The sequence below is a fragment of the Aulostomus chinensis genome, chromosome 4 (genome assembly GCF_037954235.1).
Source record: "Aulostomus chinensis isolate RoL2024-O1b breed Wild chromosome 4, RoL_Achi_v1.0, whole genome shotgun sequence".
Lineage (NCBI taxonomy): Eukaryota > Metazoa > Chordata > Actinopteri > Syngnathiformes > Aulostomidae > Aulostomus > Aulostomus chinensis.
In genome coordinates, this window is record NC_141323.1 from 1,580,220 (window position 1) to 1,607,034 (window position 26,815).

Here is a 26,815-nt window from a genome sequence, read left to right on the forward strand (position 1 = left end):
CATTTCCCATAATTTCCTCCTGGGGAAGCTTGATATCCTCATTAATTGCTGCAGCCACTACATTAAGTGAAGTCAAGTTATTAAAGAATGGGCAGTGATGAAATAATAAGACATCCTCTTCATTTTTCATTCATTTAATTATTCAGACTGTTAGAGTTAGTCCAGCAAACCAGATCACCCTGCCAGAGAAGAGGTCCACCCTCAAATGGATAACCTTCCATCATTCCTTCAGACCTGACACGTCCACATGTATTGTTTCAAAACCTAATAGTCACCTTAAGAAATTTGATTTGCCCAAAATCAACACAATCTATGACTCCAGTTTTATCAGTCAGGGGCAGGTAAAGAGAAAGGCAGCATATCCGCCACTGTCCTATTACTACATTCAGTTTAAGACATGAGGGAAATACTGTAAACAAAGTGACCAACTTTACTTAATTTTACCATTATATAACTCAGACATGTATGGAAGTGCACTCCATTGACCTCAGCAAACCAGAGGCATTCAGATTTTAACATGTTCTATGACTTATGTTGTTGGTTAGATAAATGTCACCTAACACCAGGTCTGACTCAGAAAATATATTACATTTCCCTCACTGGTCCTTGAACAACAACATTCCAGTATGATGCCCAGAAAATTACCAGTTTGTGCTGGGGATTGCATGGAAATTAGTCCAATGAACAGAATAGAAGGTTTAAAAAGAAGCAAGAGAAGATGGCAGGTATGGACTCTGAGATGACAAGTGACCTGATCAGCCTTGTCTTCACCCCCATCTGTCCAATCTGAGGAGTCCAGGCGGGTAGATATCATGTGTTACTGAGGGCATTTCTGGGCTGTGTGTCTATAGTCATCAGTGCATTTATCAGTCTTCACTATCTAGAGAAGGAACATTTTGGCACTGTGGATGTCTTTAATCAAATTTAACCTGCCAAAATGTTATTATATGTTTCTATTTTTTTCTTTCTAGCTTGTACTCCTATGGCTTTCATAATTTCATTATATTTATTACATATGGGTTTTTACATGTTAGCTTAAGTGATACTTTAAATTCATTACCCTTGTGAACAAGCATGGACAAGTGTGACCCAGTTGGTGAACTGAATGCATTGGCTACTTCTGCTCTGTTCTACCGTGAATGAATGACAAACCAAAAAGATTATGATTATTATTTGTGCATTAATGAGTATGAGTATATGAGTATGTATGTGAATGGAAAAAAGGCATGGTTATACCAGTACTGATGGTTTTTGGCAGTTGTATGTATGTAGTTGGTGGCTGTGGGGTGCCTGTATTTTTAAACATGCATTCAACAAAAACAAAAACAAAAACAAATATATATATATATATATATATATATATATATATATATATATACATTTTTGTATACACACACACATACACACACACACACACACACACACACACACACACACATATATATATATATATATATATATATATATATATATATATATATATATATATATATATTTATTTATATATCATCGCCACCAGCTCAGTGCTACTGAGCCCTGAGCCAATAAAAGGCCTTCCTGAATGGAAGGAATATATGGGAAACACAGTGATATTCTAGTTATGATTCACACAAGTGACACACAGTGACATAAGATTATTATAAGACATTTATATCTCAACCTGGTACTGCATGTGCTAAAGAGGTCATACATGAAGAATGTATGTCACCTTGTGTGTTTATGTGGTCCAGGTCAGATTTACTCTTTCATTTGTTTCCTCGGGAAAACTGATGGCATATTGATGACTCACACTGGGGTGTGGGTTTCCATGGTATCCAAAGTTGTAAAGGCACTCAAGAGAAACTGCTCTCCACAAGTGAAAAGAATATAGAGCAAAAGCTATTTAGCAGAGTAGGAAGGTGATCTATGGGTCCTAACTGTGCTGTGATGTAGTGCTGTATTAGAACTATGTTCCAAAATTCTGCTAATTTAAAACTTTTAATCATATAAGTTTGTTGAGTTAAAATGTCAAGTATTTACAGAGAAGAAAGATGGGCTTTCACTGACTGATATAAAGAGCTTGTGTTTCTAAGAGTTTACTTTGGAAAGAATTCATTGACAAACTTGATAAAAAAAAATGTATTTTAAGTTCATTATTACTAAAATTACAAGCTGTCTTTGTTATTCCATTCACGGTAGATGGTGATTCAAAAAACCTCACCTTGTATCAGATTGCCACTTAAAGTTCTTGCAATGATTTTAAGGATATCTTATACACTTCAAGTGGTACTTTACCCAATATGTGTAATTAGCCTTTTAAGAACTCAACAGCAGAAATCTTAAACTGACGAAATTGTCATTTTTCCTCCTTCTCTGAAAAAGCCAACCACAAAGTTTTAGTTTGAAGCTTGGTAAATGACAACAAACAGCGAAACTATACAAAAGCAGTCATTTTTAACCTTTCAAGACCATCATCAACTCGCAAAAAAGTAATAAAAACAAACGAATTTGAACAATTCCAAACCAGCGTGAGATAACCAAAAGTGATGTATTTAGTATGTTTTTAGCTCAAATCAAAGTGTTTGTGGGGGAGCATGTGACTGGATAAAGATGGACGACAGAAATCTGTCCAAAACTGAGCTCACTGTCTTTCCAGCCTGTTCCTCCGTTCCACCACAGATCAGTGCTCTGCTCGATTCAAATCAACCCGTGCCCACAAACTCTGCCAGAAATCTGAGTGTCATGATTGATGATCAGCTGACCTTTAAGGTACATGTGGCCTCAAGTGCTCGGTGCTGTCGATATGCCCTCTAAAACCTCAGGAGGATCAGACCCTTCCTGACACAACAAGCCACACAACTTCTGGTACAGGCCCTTGCCTTAGTTTTGCTGTTGTTAGCAGTCAGTTTTCATTAGCCTCTCGCAAAAATATGGGGTTACGTTTTTTGGGGGTTTCTCAAATCAAGACAGTCCGTAAATTAGTTCAAGACACTTGACTGTGAGGATTTAAGAGGCAAATTGCACTTTTTGGGCGATACTTAAAGAATCTAAAGAATTATTAAAGTTTGGGACCATTTTGAATTACAGAACACACAGTAATTCAGCTGCACAAGACAGAAATCTAAAGGGATTTCTCTGTACTGCTCCATGGCCTGGATTCATTCATTCATTAGCCACTGACTGACATAGTGGTGATGCAGGATAGATTTTTGGGATAAATGGACCAAAGGCTTCTATCAATTCATTTGGTTGAAGATTTCTCAGGCTATTAATCCATTCATCATTTGGCAGGCCTAATGAGTTTGTGAAGATAAGAATCGACAAAGCTCCTATCACTGCTAATTCACTTTACTGCCATGGAGCCTGACTCTGTTGTGGATTAGGAAAATGTAATCTTGTTAAACGATGAGTGTTGTTGTATAATAACAACATTTGTGAAGCTATATGAAATTGATTATTGTTGATGTTCCTGTGCTTGTTCAGAGATGATTCAAACAACATTGTTATTACATGTATTTGCATTATCCATATTATATTTATAACAGGATATCCTGTTAAGTGGTCCCTCATCTTTGGACACACGCCATGATCATTTGATCATTTTGTTTGGATTTGCCTGACTGGTTTGGAACATCTACCACTGTGCCAAATCTCTCCACCATGATGTAAGATTTGGTGGGGAACAGTTTGCCAAGTCATCTGTTACAGAAAGACGAGGCAGAGGGTTGGCCAACTGTCTAATGTCTGCCACCCCATCTATCCATTTGGAAGTCCTAGCACCATGCAGAGTGTGTTTTATCATTAGCCTGTTTCGACAAAAACCTGTCCTTGTGATATTATTCACACATTTAGTTCATTGTCTAGGTGAATAATCCTTGAAGACACGCATGTTTGTTGTAGTTTATTATACGTGTCAATTCAACAATTTTTAAAAATCAGTTTATGTTTTTCCGCAACCATTGTTAGTGCTTTAACTGAATTGTTGGCTCCTGTTCAAATCCTGGAGTTTTTGGCCGCCACCTTCTCATTATTTGCACCTGAGACATAGACATGGTAGCGACTTTCCAGTCGAAAGGTTGCCAGGTCATAAAGCATACTGTGATTTAATCATCTATTTTACTCCAACTCCAATCATTTTCACAACTGACTTGCTGTATTTAAGATAAATTGATAAAGTGATAAATAAAGAATAAGCTGATTAACTTCCTTTAACAATCAGTAGAGTTGCCCTTTGCTAGCCATGGGAAAGAATGCAGTTTTAAAGCAAATCCACATCTTCACTTTTTAACCCTGGAAAGGTAGCTCAGATATTTTATGCAGTCTATGCCCATCTATCATTGAAGAAGATACAAAAATTCAGAACGATCACTGTGTCAAAATGGTATTTGGTTTGCAGCTAAAAATATGGATTAGTCATCTTCTAGGCCAGAGGAGGTTGGCAGTTCAGTCAACAGGCGGTTGTAAGCTTTTAATATGGGCTGTTTGTTTTCATCTTTGCCAACACTTTTTCCATAGATTTGAACAACCTCCTACTGGGTTGTATTAGCCTGCTAAAAAAAATAACTCGCCGCTAAATGGATAACAGTTCGTTGTCAGCTTTGACTGCATTGCAGTAGAACCCAGGACGTCTTTACCAGTGCCCTGACGTACTGCTGTCTGTCTCTGCTTGGCAACTGATGCATCCAGCACGTCTCTCCAAGGTCACTGTGTTCTTCTCTTCAAATTGAGTTTCCTGAGTTAGATTGGATTAGTGACAGGTCAGATTGGATTTTTTTTTCAACATGCAAAAAACTTTCCTTTTCCTGTGATTGAACAACTTGTAAACAAGTGACTGCCTCATTTACACTGAATATAAACTTTGGATGGCTTGATTTGTGGTGAACGGAATATGTGATTTTTGTGCAATTTGAGGTGTTATCTGGGGGAGTCTGACTGTCCTGTGTCATCACAATTCAACAAAAGATGGCTGCTGAGAGGGTGGAAGCTAAAGTTAGCTCACCATCCTTTTCTTCTGGCTGCACTCCATGACATTAGGCTCTCTGAGTGACTAAGAGAGGAGAGTCATGAATAATGTCCCAACACGCGGCTGGACGGGCATACATCTCCAAGCCTCACATATTATGCATCAGATCACTTCCAGTCAGAGGCATTTGGCAGCGATGAGACAGAGTCAGTGCGCTGCTCCCACCCAGCTTCCTCCTTGATTTGGCTCAGTTCTGCATTGTCATCCTCCTTTAATTAACCCTTGGTAACCCGCTGCTGACGGCATGTCTGATTGCCTCTCCAAGGGCTGACAGGCCCATCTTGGTTGGGAAAGGAGGGGAAAGGGGAGGGGTAGTCAGTATCAGCAGTGGGGGGTGACAGTGAAAGTGTGAGGTAGTCCTTTCTTCCTTTCTCCATCTACTCATTTCATCTCTGGACTCCCAGTTGACTCACAGCTTCTAGCTTCTCTGCAAGGTGAGCTTTTGCCCTTCTTAGTGTAGGACAGAGTCGTGAGACCAACAGTCTAAAGTGTAAGACTTCTGTGACCAGGAGACAGGAAACGTTTATCCCATCAGAGGTGAGTTGACAGAAAAGCTACATCACACACACGGACACACACTCACACACACACGGACACACACTCACACACACACAGACACACACACACACACAGACACACACACACAACTTCTTTTGGGAAGCTGACTGATGTTCCTTTGTGTTTGTGTTGATTCAGACTCTCTGGTTTGTTCAGAAAGGACAGATTATAGTTTTGCTCTTTATGCACTCCCTCAAAGCCAGGGAGAAACTGGAGCCTATCACCCAGCTTTGGCAGCTAATAAAAAGGCACGAGAAGACGTGTCAAGTCATTTGTGAGGATCTGTTGGGTTTTTCTAAAGTGTAATTGCAAGGGCTCAGTGGCATTAACTCGGATTAGGCTCCAGGCAAATGAGGATGATACTTTCCATTTACATTACAGAGGTCTGGTTTGTGAGTGTGTGTGTGTGGGGGGGTGTGTGTGTGTGTGTGTGTGTGTGCGTGCATTTGTGCATGTTTGTGTGTGCTTGGGTGTTCAGAAACATCCGTGCATTTAAAGTTTTGTTTGCGACAGATCGTCGTCATGGCAGTTTGAAACAAGACGTCTTTGTTGTGCCTTTAAACAGCTGGCTATGAGTACAGTCAGTGGCATCTTCATATTGTACTTGAAACAAGCATACTTATAATAGAACTGACAATGATTGCTGGAAATACTCCATTTTACTGCACCGCATATAAAGTGGTTAGTAAAAAGGATTAGTGAGGTCCCTAGAATGTATAGCGATGATGGTCTATTGAGAATAAGTGTAGTTCATTGGACTTTAGTTGCTACAAATAATGGGAGGGACAATAGATAATAGATGTAATTCTACAGAAATGTTTCATGAGACCCTGGGAACATATATTTGAATCAAAATGAATTTGTTTCTGTTTTTTCAGCGATTCTCAATTCAATTAGACAGACAGCCTTTCATTTTCAGTTAATTTTTCATAACCCTGGATAATTATTGCTTTGGTCCTAAGGGCCTTCCATAACCATGGCGATAATTTTAAATGTATGATTTAAAAGTCCACACAGCCATTGCTGTTATAGTTGACAGGTTACACAACATAATTTGAAAATTACCCATAAGCAATGAAAAATATTAAACCTGAAAAACAAACCTATGCCATCGAAAATTGTGCGATAGCGCTGGTTAATAAGTCTAGCCTGTCTAATTTTAAGTTTTAACAGGATTGTGACAGAGATATTTATTTATATGTTGATTTTGTTTCTCATACTCACTCAAAAATAAAGGTACAACTGTATACCTAAAATGGGGGGGGGGGGCTTTTGTTGACAGCTGTGTATCACTCAATGAGTTTGAATCCTTCCTTTTTCTGTAAACGGAACAGCAACAGCAGCAGAACCTCAAATAGGCTTCAAGTTTTAAAAAAGAGTTGTTAATTCCTAAAGAAATACCAATAAAAATGTAGGTTCAGAAATAGTAACTGTACTGTTAATAGAAACCATATCACATGTCCTTTCCAAATGTTTTTAGAAATTAGGAAAAGATTGTTATCTTATTTGTGTGTAATGTAATTTCAATTAAGCCATGGAAGTTTGCATGTGTTTAATAGAGGCTGATTTTCTGACATGAAGCAAATGTATGACATTTACAAAAAAAGAAAAATTTGTCTTCATGTTCATTCTTATTTTTTTCTTTTTTTGTTTCCTTCGCATTCAAACACATCTGCGAATGGCACAAATATATAAGATAGTTCTCTGCGTTGTTATATAAGAGGGCTTCTGAGGAAGTATGTTCTCCCATCCGAAGACATTCCACCTTTGCAACAGTTTTTCCTCCCAAATGTTTATCAACCCCCACCCACCGCCACCACAATAATCTAATTCATCATCTTGATGAGTTGTAATCACCTTTGTTTGTGCTGCTAATGCATTTCTTCTCTTTGGTTGCTGAAATAACTAGTGTACTGAATATTGCATGAGATCATGTTTGCATGGTTGAGAGGACTCACCCAATGCATTCATAGTGTGAAGGTAAAACCCAGCAGGCAGGCATCAAGGATTAGTAATTATATCTGGAATGAAATAACAATTTCCATCCTCATTTGCTTTTAGACTTTGAGGTTTACTTTAATTTTTCTACCTGAGAGCAGCCCTGTACAATGTCTATGAGCTTGTGAGTAGCTCTACTCAAGCTTTTGGGCTTAGGTGCCTTGCTAAAGGGAGAGTATGTATTATAATCATAGTGATTTTAGATTAATTTAGTGTAGTAGACTCCATCTACCCGTTTCACTGCCTTGTGTATGAAACATAGGAGAGAAGCCAACGGCCTCTCCAGCAACCTGCTCTGTACATTGTTGCTACATTGTTAATTAAAGAAGTTATGACAGGTTTCTGCTCACCCACCCTCGCTGTAGGGTTATTGAGTTTGCCTGTGCTCGTCCATTCCATCTCAGATGTGGTGACGCGCATTTGAAAGCGTGCCGGTCTGATGGGAGGAGCTTGGTTAGCCACGGTTCTGTCAGAGCAATCATGACTGATCCAGGGAGTCGAAATATGAAATATTCAGCCCAGTGCAGTGGGGTAGGCTCTCAGGAGGACAAGTGCAATTTATTTTTGTTTTGTCAACCCTTTATGTCAAGTGACACTACAAAGCAAGTAGGCAGCAGTGCAGCTTCCCATTCACACAGACAAAAGACTTCCATCTATTAGTGTTTCCCGAGCAGCTCCAAAGGAGCAGCTGGAGTACAGATGCTGTATTGAGGATTTTCTCTTCCCTAACTGCAAGGGATTTTGATCAATACTCGTGACTCAAACTATCACCTCACTTTCTCTAGTTTCATACAGATATCCCTCTTGGTGCATCAGAACAGAATGAGGAACTCATTTCATTGAGCCCAACTCTTTTGCCTTTAAAGCCCTGGCGTAAAACAGTTGTGTTCTTTTGATATCCTTCCAACATCATTATTTGCGCACCTTGAAGATGTTCTACAGATAATCTCTTTTAAAATGTCACTTCTTTTTCTTTGCAGTTTGTTAATTTCTTCCAAAAGCCTATCAGATTTTTTTTGATCACTGCCAAAAAAGGCTCTGTGGAGAACAAGTTGGAGAATTGCGTGTTTTTACAACAAGATGATCTCCACAAACTAATACCACTTTTATGATTGTGAAGCATAAATGCCATGCCTACAAGCTAACATCATGCCATGAATACACTAAAATGTTGTATAAAAGGATCTATATTATTCTGTAGGACAAAACATAAGAATAACTTAAGTTTGTGTTATCCACTTCCCTTACCTTAAATTCCATTCAAATTTACGGTGATTTTGAAATTGAGAACTTTCTGATTTTAGGACTCATTAATACCCCATTTCATAATTTATTCATATGAGTTTAAATGTTCTGTGTGTTGAAGCATTTGTATTGATTCATATAAACCCAAGTCCCAGATATGTTCTTTATATCCTTGACAAAATCTGAAGATGTCTCTAAATTTTATTAGAATGTTATTAAACCAAAACCAAATAAAGAATACTTAATAATACTTCACTGGCCTTGCTCCAGAGCTTCGGTTTGATGTCGTATGATATGTGTCAATGTGAGCTTTTTGGAATATCTGTCCATTGTTTGCAGTTCCTTGAGCAAATAAGTTTGGCTTTTCTCTGTCTTCCATGACAGTAGCTGGGTTTGCTGATTAACATAAATTAGCTTATGGAATTACATTGACAGGAGAAAGCGCACAAGCCAAAGGACATCTTTACTGAGATTAGCCTCGAAGAACCATTCACTTCACAATTTATTATGCTCATGAAGCTAAAATTACACAAGAAATTGTAGACTTTAATTAATCGTATTAAGACAAATTCTCCACAAAGAAGATTTTCAGCATTGTGTTAAGGAGACCACCCTTGGAGGCAAGACTGATATTTTGCAGTCAGGGGAAACAGTGTGAAACTATTCTCATGTTTAGATAAGAATGGGAAGTCACTGAGCTCCTCCACAGCCACCTGCCTCGGTTTTGTACATTAGTGTTAAGAGTTTTTCATGGCCCTTTTTACATTTCCCCTTTGTCGAATCTACCCAAGTAAATGTGTAGCAATTCATTTTATTGAAATGAATAAAAGCATATTTTCTTACTTTATGTAGTTTGAATGATATTTCAGGTGTACAACTCAGCATGATGAGCACTCGGCAGTCATATTGGCCATCTGAGTTAGATCACTGTCCATATTTCTCTGAGAATTTGATGGTTTGGAGAAACCAAGTCAGTTTGGCAGGATTATTTTTTTTAGTGCTAAATTTGCCTTTATCAGCCCCTGTTGTCAATCAGACACTGACAGCTGGTCTCAGAGGAAGTGCCAGAGTGCACGTCACCTCTGCTATGATTTCTGAGGCTTTGACAAGCAGAACTGAGCAGAGGAGTAACTTTACATCAGCCTGCTAAGGTGACCTTGTCACACCGCATCACCACCTGAATTGAAAAACCACACCCAGCACCAACTGCCCTTACCAGGACGCATATCTCTGGATTGCCGTCTGTGTGGGTCACATTGTAGCTGACTCAGTATCAGTGAAGACGAGCTTAAGTGAAGATCAGAGGGCAAGATAAAATACATGTTTCTGAACTGGGTTTTTTTTTTAACAACACTACTCTGTAGTGTAAAAATCCATCACTAAGACTCGTAAATGATGGTTTTGATGTGAAGCCAAGTAAAATCTCAGATTGACTCATTATGGTAAGGTTAGAAACAGGCAATGGTGTTTTTAATAACAGTCGCTTCGGGGGGTTTTGTTGTTGTTGTTTGTTTGTTTTTGCTTTTAGTCACCCACAAACTGACTAAGATCTCCAAAGTTTGACTGAACACTGGTGGAAGATGCTCATTTCAAGGAGCTTGACGCAGATCAATCTGACATCAGAATGATACAACAAAACAACAACAAAATAGCTAAAATCATCAAATCATCCATGTGTTCCGTTGGCTAATAGCTGCCTTGGTAAAGAATCAGCTCAGTATATTGAAGCTTTGAACTGCTGATTTGATTCCCATTTGCAGTACTTTCAAAAAAAATTGTAATAATGTCTTAATTAAAATTTATATTGTCTTACTTTTTATGTATTCTTTCAGGACAATGTATTGGGTATTTACCAACTACTGGTATGCCGCTTGCTTTAATTGTTTAAGGATGGTTACAGAAACTGACTGAAGAAGATACAAAGAGCCCCATCCACCTCCAGCACATGATTCATACATCTATAATGATCCATCCTGACCTGTACGTTCGTGCTGCCATAAATCAAGGAGCTGCTCAGATTTTGCCTGTGAAAATAAATGTTGCCAATTCTTAATCTGTCATGAGAGTAAATGAGTTTCATTCTGCATCAGTGGCCAAGTGGGCTGCATGGTGTCTGCTCTGCATCACACCCATTACTTATCTCTTACAGGTGAATATATTGTGTATAGACAACTGCAGATAAAGGTTTTACAACTATTAACAATGTGGTTACAGTAAAATGATGAACTGAAGGTTTTGAACAGCATGTTGTGCATGCGTTTAACTTTGATTTTGAATGATTTTTTGAACAAACATTAGAAAATCAATACCACCATTATCTTCCCCGGACAGCTCCACATCTGCAATTCCTTTCTTTTCTTCTTTGTCAGCCTTTTATAAATGAACCATTATCCTCTCATTTTCAGCCTGCCTTCGGGTTTCATCTTAGTCTCTGTTGAATTATAGATGGCAAGTCTGAATTGACTTGTTGAGAAAGTGTAATTAGCTTCTGGAAGTTGTCTCAGTTTCTTTCTTTCTTCATCATATTAAAGGCAGGGGGTGCTCAGTATCAGTGTGACTGAAAGTTTACATCAGAGCAAAGACGCCCTGGGTCTGTTGCTAAATTTTGTGGGTCATACCATAAAATTGCATTTACAATTACAAATATTTGCTACTGTGGCCATCAGCGTCTGGTTTTGTGATCAGTACTATTGTTTGTATTTTTGTATAAACCCACCACAGGTTATTTTTTGTTGGATCTCTGGCAAAGCCAATAATCAAACTTTAAATCTTATCAAGATGAACTATTAATGGGAATTCCTTCTGTATGCATCTGTTATTTCCTGAGAAATCACAAGGAAAAAACATCTGTTAATGTTTAAAAAAAGAGTGAAACAGAATTCTGGACCTTCCTTGTGATTTCGATATTCTTTAAGATTTAATAGTTTTTTTGCTTCTCAGACCATGTCGCACCCCTGCGCCAAATCTGAAACTGTAGGTTTTGTGTCCTTCCCTCATCGGCAGACAAGCAAACAAATAGCTGCAAAATCATATGGAATTAAGTCTGGGGTCTCACACACACTCAAACACACACAAACATTAATGTTACCTTGCCCACAACTGCCGACTTTAACCCACATCGACAGACAGCCATTTACATTTCAGGGGGCTCAGAATTTTAGTCACACAAAGCATGTCCAGGATTATTATTTTCTGTCTGAAAATTTAAAAATTTAAACAAGGCCAAACAAACATTGTAAGAATTTGTAAGAAGACAGATGCTTTGTGTCGTTACAGTTGGGGTGCTAACTAACTGTCATTCTGGATGTATGTTTGTGTGTGTGTGTGTGTGTGTGTGTGTGTGTGTGTGTGTGTGTGTGTGTGTGTGTGTGTGTGTGTGTGTGTGCGTGTGTGTGTGTGTGCGTGTGGTGTGTGTGTGTTACACACAGTGTGTATTAGAGAGAGGGAGCAAGAGAGAGAGAGAGAGAGAGAGAGAGAAGACAATGGAGGCCAAGAGGCTCATCTATTATTATTATTAAAATTGATTTATTGTGGCTGATGGCAGAAATTAGTTAGCTGATTACAGAAATATATTGCAGGAGTTGTAATTATGCAGTAATTAAACTGTGTGTGTGTGCTTAGAAATGATGGTTGTCTGATCATAAACCCTCATTACTTCCGGTGCCTGTCAGCTGTCAATAGGAATTGCTATACAAATGAAAAGCTTTAATTCCTTTGCTTGTGGCATGTGATAGTCATTTCTTGTCAAAAAAGATAAAAGCCAAGGAGCATGGATGAAGCTAATCGAGCAGCTTCAAGTCAGCTGGTCTTGTGGACAGTTGGGCAATCAATACTAGAGTGTGTTTTGTTCGTGGGTTTTTTATGTTTATTTGTTCGTTTGAATAGTAATGTTTCTTCACTGTCATTCTCAGGCTCACTCACCCAATTCTTCCTCATCTCGTCCTCTCCTTCAGCTGGGACGACAGCAGCTCGGTGAGCAGTGGCCTGAGCGACACCCTGGACAACATCAGCACTGATGATCTGAACACACCTACCTACTCCGCTGTCAGTTCATCTCGAAAAAGCAAAGGAGTACAGGTGAGGACACAGGAACTGGTTAAGTCTTGACAGATTCCTCCTTCCCTTTAAATTGGACACATATTTTCTAGCATTTACTTTAAAGCTATCAGGTATATAATGCCAGTCTTGGCTGATTTCCTCCTTGATTACTTGTGGTTAATGCTTTAATATACAACAGCTAACGCTTGTTGAGCAGCTAATTCAGCAGTTTTACAAAGAAGGGAGACATCTTTTTCTCCATGCTTTGCAGCCACAGTATGATTTCATGCTACACGCAATACCAGGAGGCTTCCACACGATGACAGGATGTAGTTAAGCTGGTTATCCGGCCAGGCTGCAGCTTGTCATCTTCATGTCAGAACTGCTAAATATGAAGCTAGAAGGATGCACAAATACATTGGAGTTATGCTATTTTTTTGATGAAAAACTGTGATTATTGCGTAAAAAAAATTAATTTGTGCTGTCCTGTTCAAAATAATGTTGGTGTTGGTGTTGTTAGAGTTGATTTTATAAAAATGTTAAGCATCAACTTTCCTAAAGCATAAAATTAGTATTGAAAGTTGCTTCATTGTTCTCTTAAAATCAGATCTGACAAGATTCCCTCTTCAGATGCTGAGTAACAAGCATGTTGGCCCATCTGTGTGCAAGCTCTGACATCACAGCTAAGGGAATTAGCTATGGACTCAAGGCCACTGCTCGGCCCCCCTCAGAGACTTTTAATGTATTCTGCCAAGTATCTTTGGCCCTGCATGAAATACTCAACAGACTGAGATCTTAAGAGACTCTGATGTTGCTAGGGAGACTGGCCATCTGTTAAGGAAGGGTAGTTAGCACTGTTCTGGGCAAATGTGTTTATGTGGGCGCGGCCCAAAAGAGAAGATCCAATCCATCCAAACATACCTACGACTTCATAGATAGGCACACACCCTGCTGCTCTGTTTGCACATAGACTTATATGTCTTTCGTCTGACTGAACCTGATCAAATAGTTCTTGAATTTCAAGGCAGGATTCAGTTATTTTCAGTGTGATGTGAATAATTCAAATGACATACCATATTTATAATGCATGCATGTTGGATATTTGTATGTGATGTAATTTAGTTACATGGTCCTGCAGTGGCACAAAATTGGAGCTTTGAGGCAAAAATAGAGATGATTTGCTGGAAAAATTCCTACCAAGATTTCATAATTATTTTACTGTGCTCTTGATGAATCTCTGTCTGCTTCTTTGGTCATCCATTTCCTCCACATCTAGTCCCAGAGAGGAAGCAAGTCCAAGCATGCTGAGCAAGATGTGAGCAGCAGCTGGGCTGGAGCTGAGGACCTGAAGAAGGTTGAGGAGGAGCTAGATTCAAGCATGGACCCCAGCAGCAGCTCTTCTCGCTGGAAACCTTCCTCGTCTTCCTCCCAATCCCAAGGCCAGTATGAGGATGCTGGTCAGAAGGCCACCTCGCTGGCCCAGATGTCCCAGACTGGTTCTCTGAGAAGAGGCATGACAGCGCAGGTGGGCATCACGCCACCCAGGACCAAGGGTTCTTCCGTCTCCCTCAAAACACCTGGTAGGACATTTAACATTGTTTTTACCTTCAACCAAAGCTATGTCAGACATCAACAAATGTTATGCCCCAGTATCCTGTATTGAACACTTGAAACAACAGATAACGCTGTTGCCACTATAGAACTTATATTTTGTTGCTAATGTTTGAATTTGAACATGCTGATGTATGAGTCATATCTTGTCAGATTGTACAGATCTGTTTTGTCTGTCCTAAAGTTAGTTTGCTCATTATTTCAACAGATACATGTGCACTCATCATGTCCTTATACAGTAAAGCTTTTGTTTGATTAAAACAATTCCAAGTGTTCTATTTGACTAATTGTAAACAACCACTATTACCTTACATCGCTTCCTTGTTTTAAGGTGAGTAAACTACAACTTAGAAACAAATTTAACAAAAAGTCCATGCTAACAACAACAGTTGAAGTTGTAATTATATTTTAGACTGTGTGGTTTTTAAGTATTTCATAAGCTTTTTGATCGCATTCTTCTTTTATAACTTGAAAAATTGATTACATTCCATTAACATGACCTATTATTAATAAGTTTCATATTCAAGACAAGAGTTAACATGGAAGAATGTAATTGAGATGGAAAATAGCTTCGGCTTTAATATAATTTGATGAACGATATCTGTTTGGAGACTTTTCAGTCCGTCTCAAGTTTTCTATCCACTCAGCATGTTTATCAACTATGTTGCTAATAAGTATTGGTTTTTAATGCAGCTGAGCTATCAGAAAAAAATTGTCTGGCTGTTAGCCAGAGTTTGCACTACATTTATCTTGCTTCTTTTTTTTTTTTGCCTTTTTGCCACTGCAAGTGAAAAAAAATAAGTACCTTCATACAAATTCGTTTTTATGCAACTGCTAGGTAAAACTGATGATGCCAAGGCTTCTGAGAAAGGCAAGGCACCTTCAAAGAGCTCAGCCGGCATCCAGCGCTCACCCTCAGATGCCGGGAAGAGCAGTGGAGACGAAGGCAAGAAACCTCCCTCTGGCATTGGACGTCCACCCACCACAGGCTCTTTTGGGTACAAGAAGATCCCTGGTCCCACTGGTACCTTAATCACCTCAAGTGGTGCAACACTCGCCAGTGGCTCAGCTACTTTGGGCAAGGCACCTAAATCTTCTGCTGCGCTTGGCAAAAGCACAGGCATCAGTGGTGTGCGTAAAACCAGCCTGGATGGCTCACAGCCACAGGATGACGGCATCCTGCTGGGCTGTGGTGGCTCAAAGGTGCCCCTGCAGTACCGCTCTCTACCAAGACCAGCTAAATCCTCCAGTGGAGTGGCGGCAGGGCGAAGTGGGCACCGCTCCAGCTCAAGCAGCATCGACTCGAACGTTAGTGGAAAGTCCGTAAGTGGAGGGGCAGCGTCTTCAGCTGGAGCCAAACGCAGGGACGCAGGGAAAGTGGGCTCAGACCGCTCGAGTCCCATCAACATCAACCAGACAGACAAGGAGAAAGTGACAGTGACCGACCAAGACACAGTAGCAGGATTATCCACTTCCCCCAAGTCTAGCCCCACCTCCACTTCAACAGGCCAGTCAGGCCTAAGGCAGCCAGGCTCAAAGTACCCTGATATTGCGTCTCCTACCTTCCGCAGGTCAGACACACAAACACATTTACTTATCTCATTCTGTCTTTGTCTGTCACAAGCATGCTTCCACATGAACCAAGCATTTCACCATGTTAATTTTTAGCCCATGTGATGGTTAGTTTTCTTTATATTTTAAAAGGTGAATCTGGTGACCTTGACATATACAGTAGATGTCAGAATCCTCATTTTAGTGTGTTTATATTCATGTTGATTAACAGATTTCTGTGGGAGTCAGCAATGTTTTCCACATGAGGTCCTCTTCCTGTAACAGATAGAGGGATTTAATAAAGATGTCTCGATGTTTTCCCATCACAAAAATAATGGAATCTTTATCAATACCTTTATCAATTTGGATACCTCTGAGTGCATATAAGATACATGATAATTAATTCCTTTTTGCAAAGCCTTCTTGGAAAATGAACTGAATTAGTTTACTCAACTGCACAGCTGAGGGTAGGCCATTAAACAGACAGTTACATGGTGTAGATGATAAACCCCCACAGATAAAATGTATCTTTACCCTGAAGAGAAAGGTCTGGTGGCTCTTCATTCAGGTCCGACAAATCCAGTTTAGCAGTTTTGATCAGAAGAGACAGGAGACAGAAGTTTCTCAGCACGCCAATCTCCAGCTCGGGAGAAGCATGCATTCGGCAGGCGTGTCCAAACATCCGTCCCATCCAATCTGTCAAGCCGACTTGTTTCATCTGCATGTCTTTAAGCATTTTTCCCCTCTCTGTCTCTCTCTGTCTGTCTGTCTGTCTCTCTCTCTCGCTCTCTCTCTCTCACTCTTTCTCTCTCTCTCTCTCTCACTCTTTCTCTCTCTCTCTCTCTCTCTCTGTCTGGATCTCTCTCTCACTCTCGCTCTCGCTCTCTCTCAAGAGAGCATCACCTTTATATTTTGTGTGATTGTGATGACAGCCTGGGACAGGCGCAAGCTGAGATACAGGCTGTCGGCGCATATGTGGGAGGCAAACAGGGTTGAGTGGCCTAACAGATTGGGTTATTTAAAGTCAAAGGGTTGAAACCGGCAAAGCTGTGAAAGCAGATGTGTCATTGCAAATTACTGAGAGGTCCCAGCTGAAATGAGGTAGACTTTTACTAGGGATGGTGAATGTGTTGGGAAGTGCACTCATCTGCAGTCAAAACTGGTGTCACAGTAAAGACGTGGATGTTTTAGTTAGCTTTCTTCGTTGGAGTGAGTGTATATGGATGTTGGTGACCAATGACCAATACGACAAGATAATATAAGACAACTACAATGTAAAAAAAGTTTTAAAAAAAGTAAAACCAAAAGTCCTTCGTTTTCCATTAACAATCCTGCAGATGCTCAGTACTTTGCACCCACCTCTCTACCCCCAGATTGTTTGGTGCCAAAGCCAGCAGCAAGGCCAGCTCTCCGGGCACGCCTGACTCTGGCAAGTGCCCTTCAGTGCTGGGCAGCCCCCACGGCACGCTGGCGAGGCAGGCCAGTTTGGACTCACCCTCCTCTGGCACAGGGAGTCTGGGCAGCGCCAGTGGCCTGAGCGGTGGTAGCAGCCCACTGTACGGTAAAACTCCAGACCTGTGCACTGATTCCCTGGCCTCCAGCCCGGCCTCTGGCCTCTCCCTGCCTTCCAACGCTCGCCCCTGGCCTGCCTGTAGCTCATCAGCTGGCAGCAAGGACACACTGAGCTGCCAAAGCATGACCAGTCTGCACACAAGCTCTGAGTCCATTGATCTGCCGTTGGGCCACCACGGGCCTAAGGTTACGCGAACAGGCAGTGTCAAGTCCACCCTGTCTGAGGGGTGAGTAACAGGGAATACGATTGGGCTGAATCGTATTCATTGTTTCATGTGAGACCACAAACAGTATGCATCTCCCTACGCTGAAATACATAAATTATAATGCAGAAGAACCCTTAAAAATAGTATGATAAAGATTATCAAAAGAGTTTGTAAAGTTGTGTGAATATTTTAAATTGGAAACTTTTCATGGGAATTAATGGGAATATATGGGAATTAACTTGATAAATTGGAAATTTTTGATCAATTTATATCAGTTGCTTTGCCCTTGTCACTTATAAGCATAAATGTAAAGATTTTGCATTCTCAGGGAGATAAGCATGCAAACTTTTCTAATGCACATTTTTCACTCCATCTATTTATGAGTACTTTAATGATTGTCACTGAACCCTAATTATCATTATTATAAAGTTACCAGCCCACAGTCTTCTTTAATTTTTTTTTCCTGGCATTGGTATGGCATTATCAAATCAAAACCTTTAAAAAAAAAGAATACATTTACATGATATAATTTAATTTAGACAGTGTAGATGTGAAGCAGTCATAGAGGCAGTTTCCTCAAAATATATCACCAAATTTAGCTAAGGAGAAATAGTTCCTTTCACCGCTATACACTGAACCTGCTAACAGTGTTTATGGGGTTTAATGACAGTCCTTTACCACTAGCAAGGATCCACCACCATGCCAGACAAGTATCTCCACAAATTTAAGTCAAGTCAAGTCAATTTTATTTCTATAGTGCATTTACAGACTGCTTAGCCGCACCAAAGAAGGTGCTTGAAGTGCAGTAAACACAGGAATGAACTCAGGCAAAAGGAAAAGGGTTAAAAGACACTGACTGTAAGAGTAAAAATAAAGTAAAAAAGGTAATTCAGATAAATTCCGACGCTCGTTCCCATGAGAAGTCTTTATTAAAGTGTGTCCATTGTTTTCTCCGCACAGTGTACATGTAACATATTAAAGAGAATAGAAATAAACATGGCACCATGCCCTCACTAGTGTTGCACTACGTCTCAAAAATGAAACAATTGATTAAAATATTTCCTGAGTTTTACATGTACTTTCTCTCGTACTGTGATGCATCATTTAATGTTTTCCTCATTGAGTATGTTTGTCTGCGTACGTTTGTGTGTGTGTGTGTGTGTGTGTGTGTGTGTGTGTGTGTGTGTGTGCGTCAAACGTCAGTTATGTAACATGTGAAGTCTTTTCTTGTGTACCACAAAAACAAATGTCCATCTAATTCACTCATCCTCCTTGTGTCTTAACAGCATGCCTCTTGACAGAAACACGCTTCCCAAAAAGAGACTGAGGTACAACATCTGGAGCCAGATCTGTTTCTCATTTGTTTTTCTTTATACATTATTTAAATTATCTTTAGATCACAATTATACATCTGCATGAAGTTAATTATTTGGAGTCTACCATGTTTGTTTTCCATTTTGGTTGATGTGGCATGGTATGGCTCCATGTTTACTAGTAACGCTGCATTCACACTGAAGAGTAATATTTTTTACTGTCAGTATTCCAATTTCATCATCTCACTTTTATGTTCTTTTACCTATTTGTGACACTTCATTTGCCCCTAGAATTTACCTTCCCAACGTCCTCAAACTCGATTTGATTCTTTTGGATTTTCTGATCGTCTTTCACTTGACTTGAAAAATAAGATGCAATAGGAATGCAGCCTTATAGTGTTTGCACGACTGCCTGTATGTGTGTATGTTTTACTCAAAAGTTCATCTCACGCACTGAAATTTAGCAAACTGCACATGTTCCTCCTTGATTCTTTAAAAGAACACACCAACTTTTTGGGAAATAGATGTACTCATTTTCATCCCAGACAAGATAAGACAAGAATGTAGATACCCTTTGCTTCTGGTGAGAAGCAGAGAGATCGGATGCTCGTCTCACATTGTATTTCTATGCATTTGAGGGTTAGCCTCTTTTCAGTCTTAAAGCAACAACTGTTTTATCCCTTACAACACTTGTTGTTGGTGTATACCGCAAACAAGATATTATATTTCTCATTACATCTTTAGATTTCCTACAAGAGTAACTTAGAATAATAACAACCCACTCTAGTGATATGAATGAGCTTGTTGGTTTCATGAGTCAAACACAGACCCTTTGATATATCACTTGTTCCATTTGAACTCCAGTGAGGGACAAATCCAAGACTCTCTTTAGACCACCAATCCTGAGTCAGAGCATATGACGCCCAGGCGAAGGGGACTGGAGCGAGGTCAGATGTGACAAGCGTAGTAATGGGGGTGTTGGAAGGAAGACGGCGTTGAAAAGGGATGAGCGCAAACTCAATTATCATCCTCGGGGGATTAAATATGGCCGATTGTCACGCGTGTGATAAGGGGGATTTCTGCTGCCAAGCCACTGTGGAGCCAGGACGAGAAGAGATGAACAGCAGTGTGTCAGACGTCTATGAATCCAGAGCAGCATGTGCATACTGTATATGATTTGAAGATGCATGTATGTCAACTCTTGTGTGGTGTGGCTGTGTGCTTTTTTGCTATGTACTCCAATGCCTCTGCTTTAGCTCCATACTCATTTCATCACCAAAGAACTGTGCTCCTTCCCATGCCTCTTAAAGTAGTATGTTTTCTGAAAACTGCTTAAGCCTAGAGTTTATAGTATCTTTGTGGATTTCAGGTATCCTCCATCCTCCCGACAGACATCCCATGAAGAGGGAAAGGAGTGGTTGAGGTCCCATTCAACAGGGGGGCTTCAGGACACTGGGAGCCAGTCTCCATTGTCTCCTCCTGGAGCATCCTGCACCAGCACTGGAAAATACCATTACTCCAACCTGTGTACGTCTATAAAACTTTTTTGCCAGGAGTATGTGCTACATTTTGGATGTATATAATATTGAAAAATTGATGCAGTAATATAATTTTCTGTGAGGTGAGTATCCTCTGTTTCAATTGTTGTGCTCAGTGAGGGATCACTGCTCAAACAACAGCATGATGCAATTGGAAATTTCCAAAAAATTCGAAGTTTCAAGCTACATACAAACACAAGGGCCTCAATTCAAATATTACGTACCCTAACACAGACAGACAAAAGAAGAATACAAATACGAAGGCATTTAAAGCCAAACTGTCCCATATATGCACTTTCTATAGAAATGAATAAATAAATAAAATGAATAAACAAATAAAAAATGCAAAATAAAATGTGTGAAAATAATTTCAATATTTGGTTCCTTAACTAGAATGTCAATTTGACCCAGCAACTACTCCTTTGTGTTTTAAATCGGGTTTGTGAAATGAAAAAAAATGTGATTAATTGACTGTAGTAAAAAGAACAGTTTGAAAAAAATTAACACGATTAAATACACCCCTGCCCTTTGACTCCACGTATGGATTTATCTTATGAAATGGAGAGCTTTGAGTAACCAGTGGAAGGCAACGGTATACCCTTGCAGTGTCTAGTCTTCCAGGAATTAAAGGAGGAAGACATTTTGCATTGCTGAACAAGCTCAATCATAGGTTTTTTGAAACAAAGATGGAGGCAGACATTGTTACTTCCTGTATAATTATGGCCTGAGATACTGAGATACTCTGTTACTCTGTTTGTTATTTTGACTCATATATTGGATTTTTATAGCCATCATTGTCTTTCATCAGTGACAAGTGTTCTGAATGATGGAAAATAAAAAAGATTTGACTGCTAAATTTTATGTAGTCATCAAGTCACATATTTACCAAAATCTCTTTGGATCTTAATATTGTAAATGCTTGTCAGGGCCAAAATTGAAATGCAGAATATATTCATTTATAAAAAATACGTGTAATACTTGTGGATTTTTGATCATTGTGACGCCCTTCATTTTGTAAAGTATTTCTATTGAATTATTGGTCCTTGTGATGCACTAATGAAAGGATAATCAATCACTGGTGCATTTTACAGAAGCATAGCAAAAAATAATCTAATATTAAAAATGATGTTATAGTCTGTCATTCCATTATCTGTGCAGTGAGCCCGACCAACATCAGCCAGTACAACTTGCCACCAGGGAGCAGCAGCATGAGTCGCTCCAACAGCATCCCTGCCCAGGACTCTTTTGACCTGTATGGAGAAGGTCACCCACTGGGGGGCAGTGCAACATCCCTGGAGGATCGACCCCGGGCCATTAGCCGCTCAGGCTCCTTCAGGGACAGTACTGATGAAGGTAGGACACACTCACTAACTTGTGCTATTTAAAAAAATATCACCCAGCTTTCCTATGAAAAAGCCATTAGAAGCAATGTATGTCCCATCAGTCATCAAGCGCTCTAATACCAGTTTTAATGAGCACTCTCTGTTTGGGAGCCTTTTATGTGGGTTTGTTTAAGAGACTGGGAATACATCCACATAGAGGTCAGCTTTTTAATGGGGCAAATCATGTTTTTTAAACTGCACTCATAAAACTGTTCACAACCTACATAATCTCAATGAGTTTGTATCTCTAACAAGTGCTATGCAAGAGGTTGAGTTATAAATCAAATACAAAAGGTATTTTCTTTTAAATGTTATCTGAAACCTCCAGTTCTGAATCTCTCATGACTCTCTCAATGTTTATAGTTCATGGCTCTTCATTGTCTCTGGTCTCCAGCACGTCTTCACTGTACTCAGCGGTAAGTAGTTGGACAGCTTGTCTTCATAAACTCAGGTATTGTTTATGCAAACAGTAGCATGCACTTAAGTAGGAATCATTGGAAGGAATAAGAAACTTGATTGTTGTCCAGCCCTGAGTTGAAGTTATAGTCTGCCGCAGGGATGAAATATTTTGTTGTACAATTTGGACGACTGCATCAGCATAGGTTCCCTCAACCAGAGGCCAGTTGGATTGTTCCTTTGGATTTTCAGTCAATGCAGAAAATAACCTCTGCGATGAAAAAAAGGTGATGAGTCAATTTGAAAATGTGAATGCAATTGCAAGAAGTGCAACGCAAAAAAAATGCTAACAGATTTTTTTTATTTTTTTTTTTTTTAAATATTGACTTTCATACAAGTGAACCAGACATTCAACAATGCTAACCTAATTCAGGGTTTTGGACTCATTCCTGTACCAATCACTTGTCTAAGGCTATATAAACGTATGATTAATTCTTACATCTGCAATGCCTTGTTTGACACTGGTGTTGCTCTTTTACATTCAAAACTGTTCCAGTTCAGAAGGGCAAAACTATTCTGAATTGGAAAATAGTTCATCAGTTTCAGCTTACCTGACTTCCCACTTATTCACAATTTTTCCCCTTTGCATTTATAGAGATAGAAAAATAACGTTCCAATGTTTCATACTTCTGAAAAAATGAGGCAAATAAGAATCTGGATTTCTAACAGGCAACACTCCAGTCATCATGTTCAGTGAGGCAGCACATTACTTTTAGGGAGAGGAATCGATTACTGGCCACCACAGCCTGTTTCCAATTGCACTTGCAAGAGGAGAGGCATGGATGAGCAGCAGAGACAGTTTTGTTGACAAAGTTTTCTCTGCAGTCAAAATCTTGTGTGTGTGTTTTTCGTTTCCATAAACTATTTTCCATTTAGCTCTCTGCCTGATTCGATCCACGCCAGTGCTGTGACATTTTCCCTCACTTTTATCAAATCGTAATTAAAGTTCAGTCTGTGTTCACTCTTCCATCATTTCTTTTTTATCTTTGGCATTTCAGTGCTTCTCAGTTACACAGAAAATAATCTTTTCTTTTTTTTTAAATTTTCATTACAGACAGAGGAGAAAGCACACTCCGAGGTAAGAGGATAGCATCATATCTCTCTGCTTGACTGCATGTGTATGTCTCTGTACGCCACCTTGCATCACAGTTACATAGTTAAAGACATTCACAGCCAGAAGCTGCTCAGTGCCGCTCTGTTGGCCACTGATCAACTCCGCATGGATGGGTTAAATGCCTTGCCCATGGGCATCTCCAAGATCATTTCTTACCATAAGTTTGCTGTGTGTGGGATAAAATCCAATAAGCTTCAGGTCAAATGCACGTCTGTTTCTTTTTGTATGTTGGTCTGTGTTAATGTTGGTCTGTGTTGATGTGTCTCTGTCTATTTGCAACCATATTTAAAGTCAAAGCAAAACAGTGATATTTGTTCATCTCAATTTAACTTTACTTGACTTCTGTTGATTATCCATTGAAACGATAATAAATAGCTACATAAAGGCAACACAAAATGTGATGATGAAGTGTTATCAATCTCCATAATTAAGCAGGTTAACCCTATGTTGCAATGCTTTTATTATGCATACCTTTTCCACCTCTTTCATCTTGATCATAAATAAACACACATTCATACTGTGCTACACAGATTATATAATTTTCTCACAATTCAGATGTAATGCATGCCTCAGCCTGAAGTTCGGCTCCATTCAGCAATCCTGTTCAGTTTATCACTGATTATTCTTTGATTTTCCGGTTTTAGGTTGCAGTCTGCCTCCTTTTCTGTCCGTCCTTGTTTTATTTGTGCTTAAAGCTCTAAACTATGAAAGTTTGGATCAAATAGTAATGGCAAATACATTAACAATTATTTCAACTCGTGTGAACTTGGTGGAGTTAAGTATTTCATAAATTTCCTCTCAGTGCATTCTGACAATCACAGATTAAAGTCAGTGTATAATACAACGAGTGACCCAGTCCGGAACCTCATTACTGACACACGCATCTGATGTTTTACTTCAAGGAAAGATGTGAAGAGTAACATTAAGAATGCAGAAATATTGCTGATATGAGTTACAACCTTAGATGGTGTGGCAGGCGACCTAGGCATGACTTGATTTTGATGTCAAGTACATGAGACATTTCTTATAATATTGATGTTGTTGTAAATTGCCTGAGCAGAGTTGGTATATAAGAAGAGAGAGAAGCAAACTGATGAAAGGAAAACAAGAGACCTGATTTATGCTTTGTATCATTTTTAACTGAGTTGGAATAAAATGATAGGAATGTCAAAGCTGCCAGTTGAGAAGACATTTTGGTATAGAGAGGGAAACTAGTCCCTGTCATTTAACAACTGTGCAAATATCTTCAAAATTCCTCTTCATACAAATATTTTGTAAGGATGGAGTCTTAAGAAAATCCACTCTTTATTTCCTGTAACAACTAGGTTGTGCTCTGACTATGACCTAAATTTCAGTTTGTAGATGTCCGCAGGCTGGGACTCTCCTCAAAGAACTGACCATTTGGAGTTTAGTTACAGCAGTTTGTGTTCTGCTGCAAAATACAAAAATTACCAGCATCACCATAATAACACTGCTTTTAAAAAAAAAGCTCTAAGTCTTCACAATAATCCATCCCCAAGGTCTAAAGGTGTTTCTAACCAGATTTGAGATGGATCAGGATGACCAACTTTGAGGAGTACAGGAATTACCTGTGGCCATCAGGTGACAAAACTGAATTGAATATCTTCTGCCTCGGCCCATGATGAAGCCCTCCACAAAGTTTGGGGAAAATCCGCCTTATTGTTTTTGTATAATCCAGTCAAATGGAAAAACAACACTTAAAACATGACCTCCTTGGGGAACGCTACTCGTCAGATTTTAGCATTTGTAGCTACAAGCTTCACGTGGAAAAAAAATACTATCTTGCTTTTTGCTTCTTATAAAATAATTTAGTATTTGCAAATACTATTTGATCCAGGTCAGGGACACTTATAGTTTGCTTTTGCTCCTCATCTTCTAACCATACCTAATCCAGTGCTACTGTGTCTTGTGATAACATCTGCCTCTCCAGCCTCATCCTGTTTGATGGAGGCATGCAACATAGTGTTAATTTTTACTTTTCTCTTTTCAATCAAGGGCCAAACAGTCCTAAATTCTACGGTAATCCCCCACACTTGATGTTCACACTTCACCCCAGTGTTTTTCCACAGTGTTTCTATGTACCAGAACAGTTTTTACATCTAAGTGGGAGTTGCAAGTTCAACACCTATTTGCATTTAAAATCACTATTAGCTTATTTAAGTGTTGTGTTGTTGTTGTTTTTCAAGAAACCTGAACATTCATTAACCTCTGTATTGTCTTTCTAAAACAGCAAATCAGGAAGCTGCGTCGAGAGCTGGACGCCTCTCAAGAGAAGGTGGCAACCCTTACATCTCAGCTGGCTGCCAATGTGAGTTTGTTTACTTCAAAAGACACTGTCAAAACAGCTGGGTCATTTGCATGATAACCTACTGTCAGTGAGCTTTTATGTGAAGCGTTGCCTATTGAAGCTCTGGAAGGAATATAAATCTTTAAGACATCCACTAAATCCTTTTCTTTGTGTTTGAAGACACTGTGTGTGTGTGTGTGTGTGTGTGTGTGTGTGTGTGTGTGTGTGTGTGTGTGTGTGTGTTTTTAGGCTTTGACTTGTGTGCTTGTTTGATTCTGGCGCGCGCGTGTGTGTGTGTGTGTGAAATTGTTTATAAACGAGATGTTTTCTTGTGTGTGTTTGTGTGTCAGCCGTGCAGACAGGATTGTCTTGTTGCTTTTGTCTCAGGCAGTAGGGTGTCAATGAGAACAAGAGCCTCTTCCAAATTCAGCCAAGCAGAGAGTATCAAGTAGATAGACGGGCCAGGAGAGTGAGCAGGGAGATGAGGATAAATTAATCCTGACTCCACCGCGTCATGCGTGGGTGAGAGAGGGAGAGATACATAGACCTCCAACCCCTAGACGAAGCTGCCTTTGTGCTGAGATGCACATAGATTGACAAACTCCAGCGTCTGACCTGGTTACACCAACTCACCCGCACCCGCTTGCCCCACCTTCAATGCCAAGCGCTTGATCAACCGTGGAGGCCGACAGGGTCTTCGCTTCGGTCTGACGCTTTGATCACAAAGTTGTGCAAAGCTGGAACAGCAAGCAAACTTTACAAATGGAAAAGGAAGAGGTGAGTTTGTTGAGAGTTTCGGACAGTCGGACATCTTAAGGTCTACAGATCTTGCATAAAGCTTCATTTCGATCGTCACCTAGTAATTTATAACTTAGCTTCCAAGGAGCAATAGCGTCCCCACTCAGACACTTGTGGGTTTCAGA

General features: G+C 39.6%; 1 protein-coding gene across 8 annotated transcripts in view; it reads left to right on the forward strand.

The window, feature by feature from the left end:
• The window catches only part of nav3 (neuron navigator 3), a 198,400-nt gene that overhangs the window by 149,297 nt on the left and 22,288 nt on the right, over window positions 1–26,815 (forward strand). For 5 of the 8 annotated variants that reach the window (XM_086200982.1, XM_086200974.1, XM_086200975.1 and 2 more), the window contains exons 13-23: window positions 12,757–12,880; window positions 14,118–14,421; window positions 15,291–16,023; window positions 17,377–17,802; window positions 19,068–19,109; window positions 20,464–20,621; window positions 21,791–21,985; window positions 22,378–22,430; window positions 23,525–23,548; window positions 25,601–25,624; window positions 25,836–25,913. In XM_086200982.1, the coding sequence (XP_086057108.1) occupies window positions 12,757–12,880; window positions 14,118–14,421; window positions 15,291–16,023; window positions 17,377–17,802; window positions 19,068–19,109; window positions 20,464–20,621; window positions 21,791–21,985; window positions 22,378–22,430; window positions 23,525–23,548; window positions 25,601–25,624; window positions 25,836–25,913 (2,161 nt within the window). The remainder of the gene's footprint in view (window positions 1–12,756; window positions 12,881–14,117; window positions 14,422–15,290; window positions 16,024–17,376; window positions 17,803–19,067; window positions 19,110–20,463; window positions 20,622–21,790; window positions 21,986–22,377; window positions 22,431–23,524; window positions 23,549–25,600; window positions 25,625–25,835; window positions 25,914–26,815) is intronic. The other 3 variants (XM_086200976.1, XM_086200980.1, XM_086200981.1) reach the window with 3 other exon arrangements.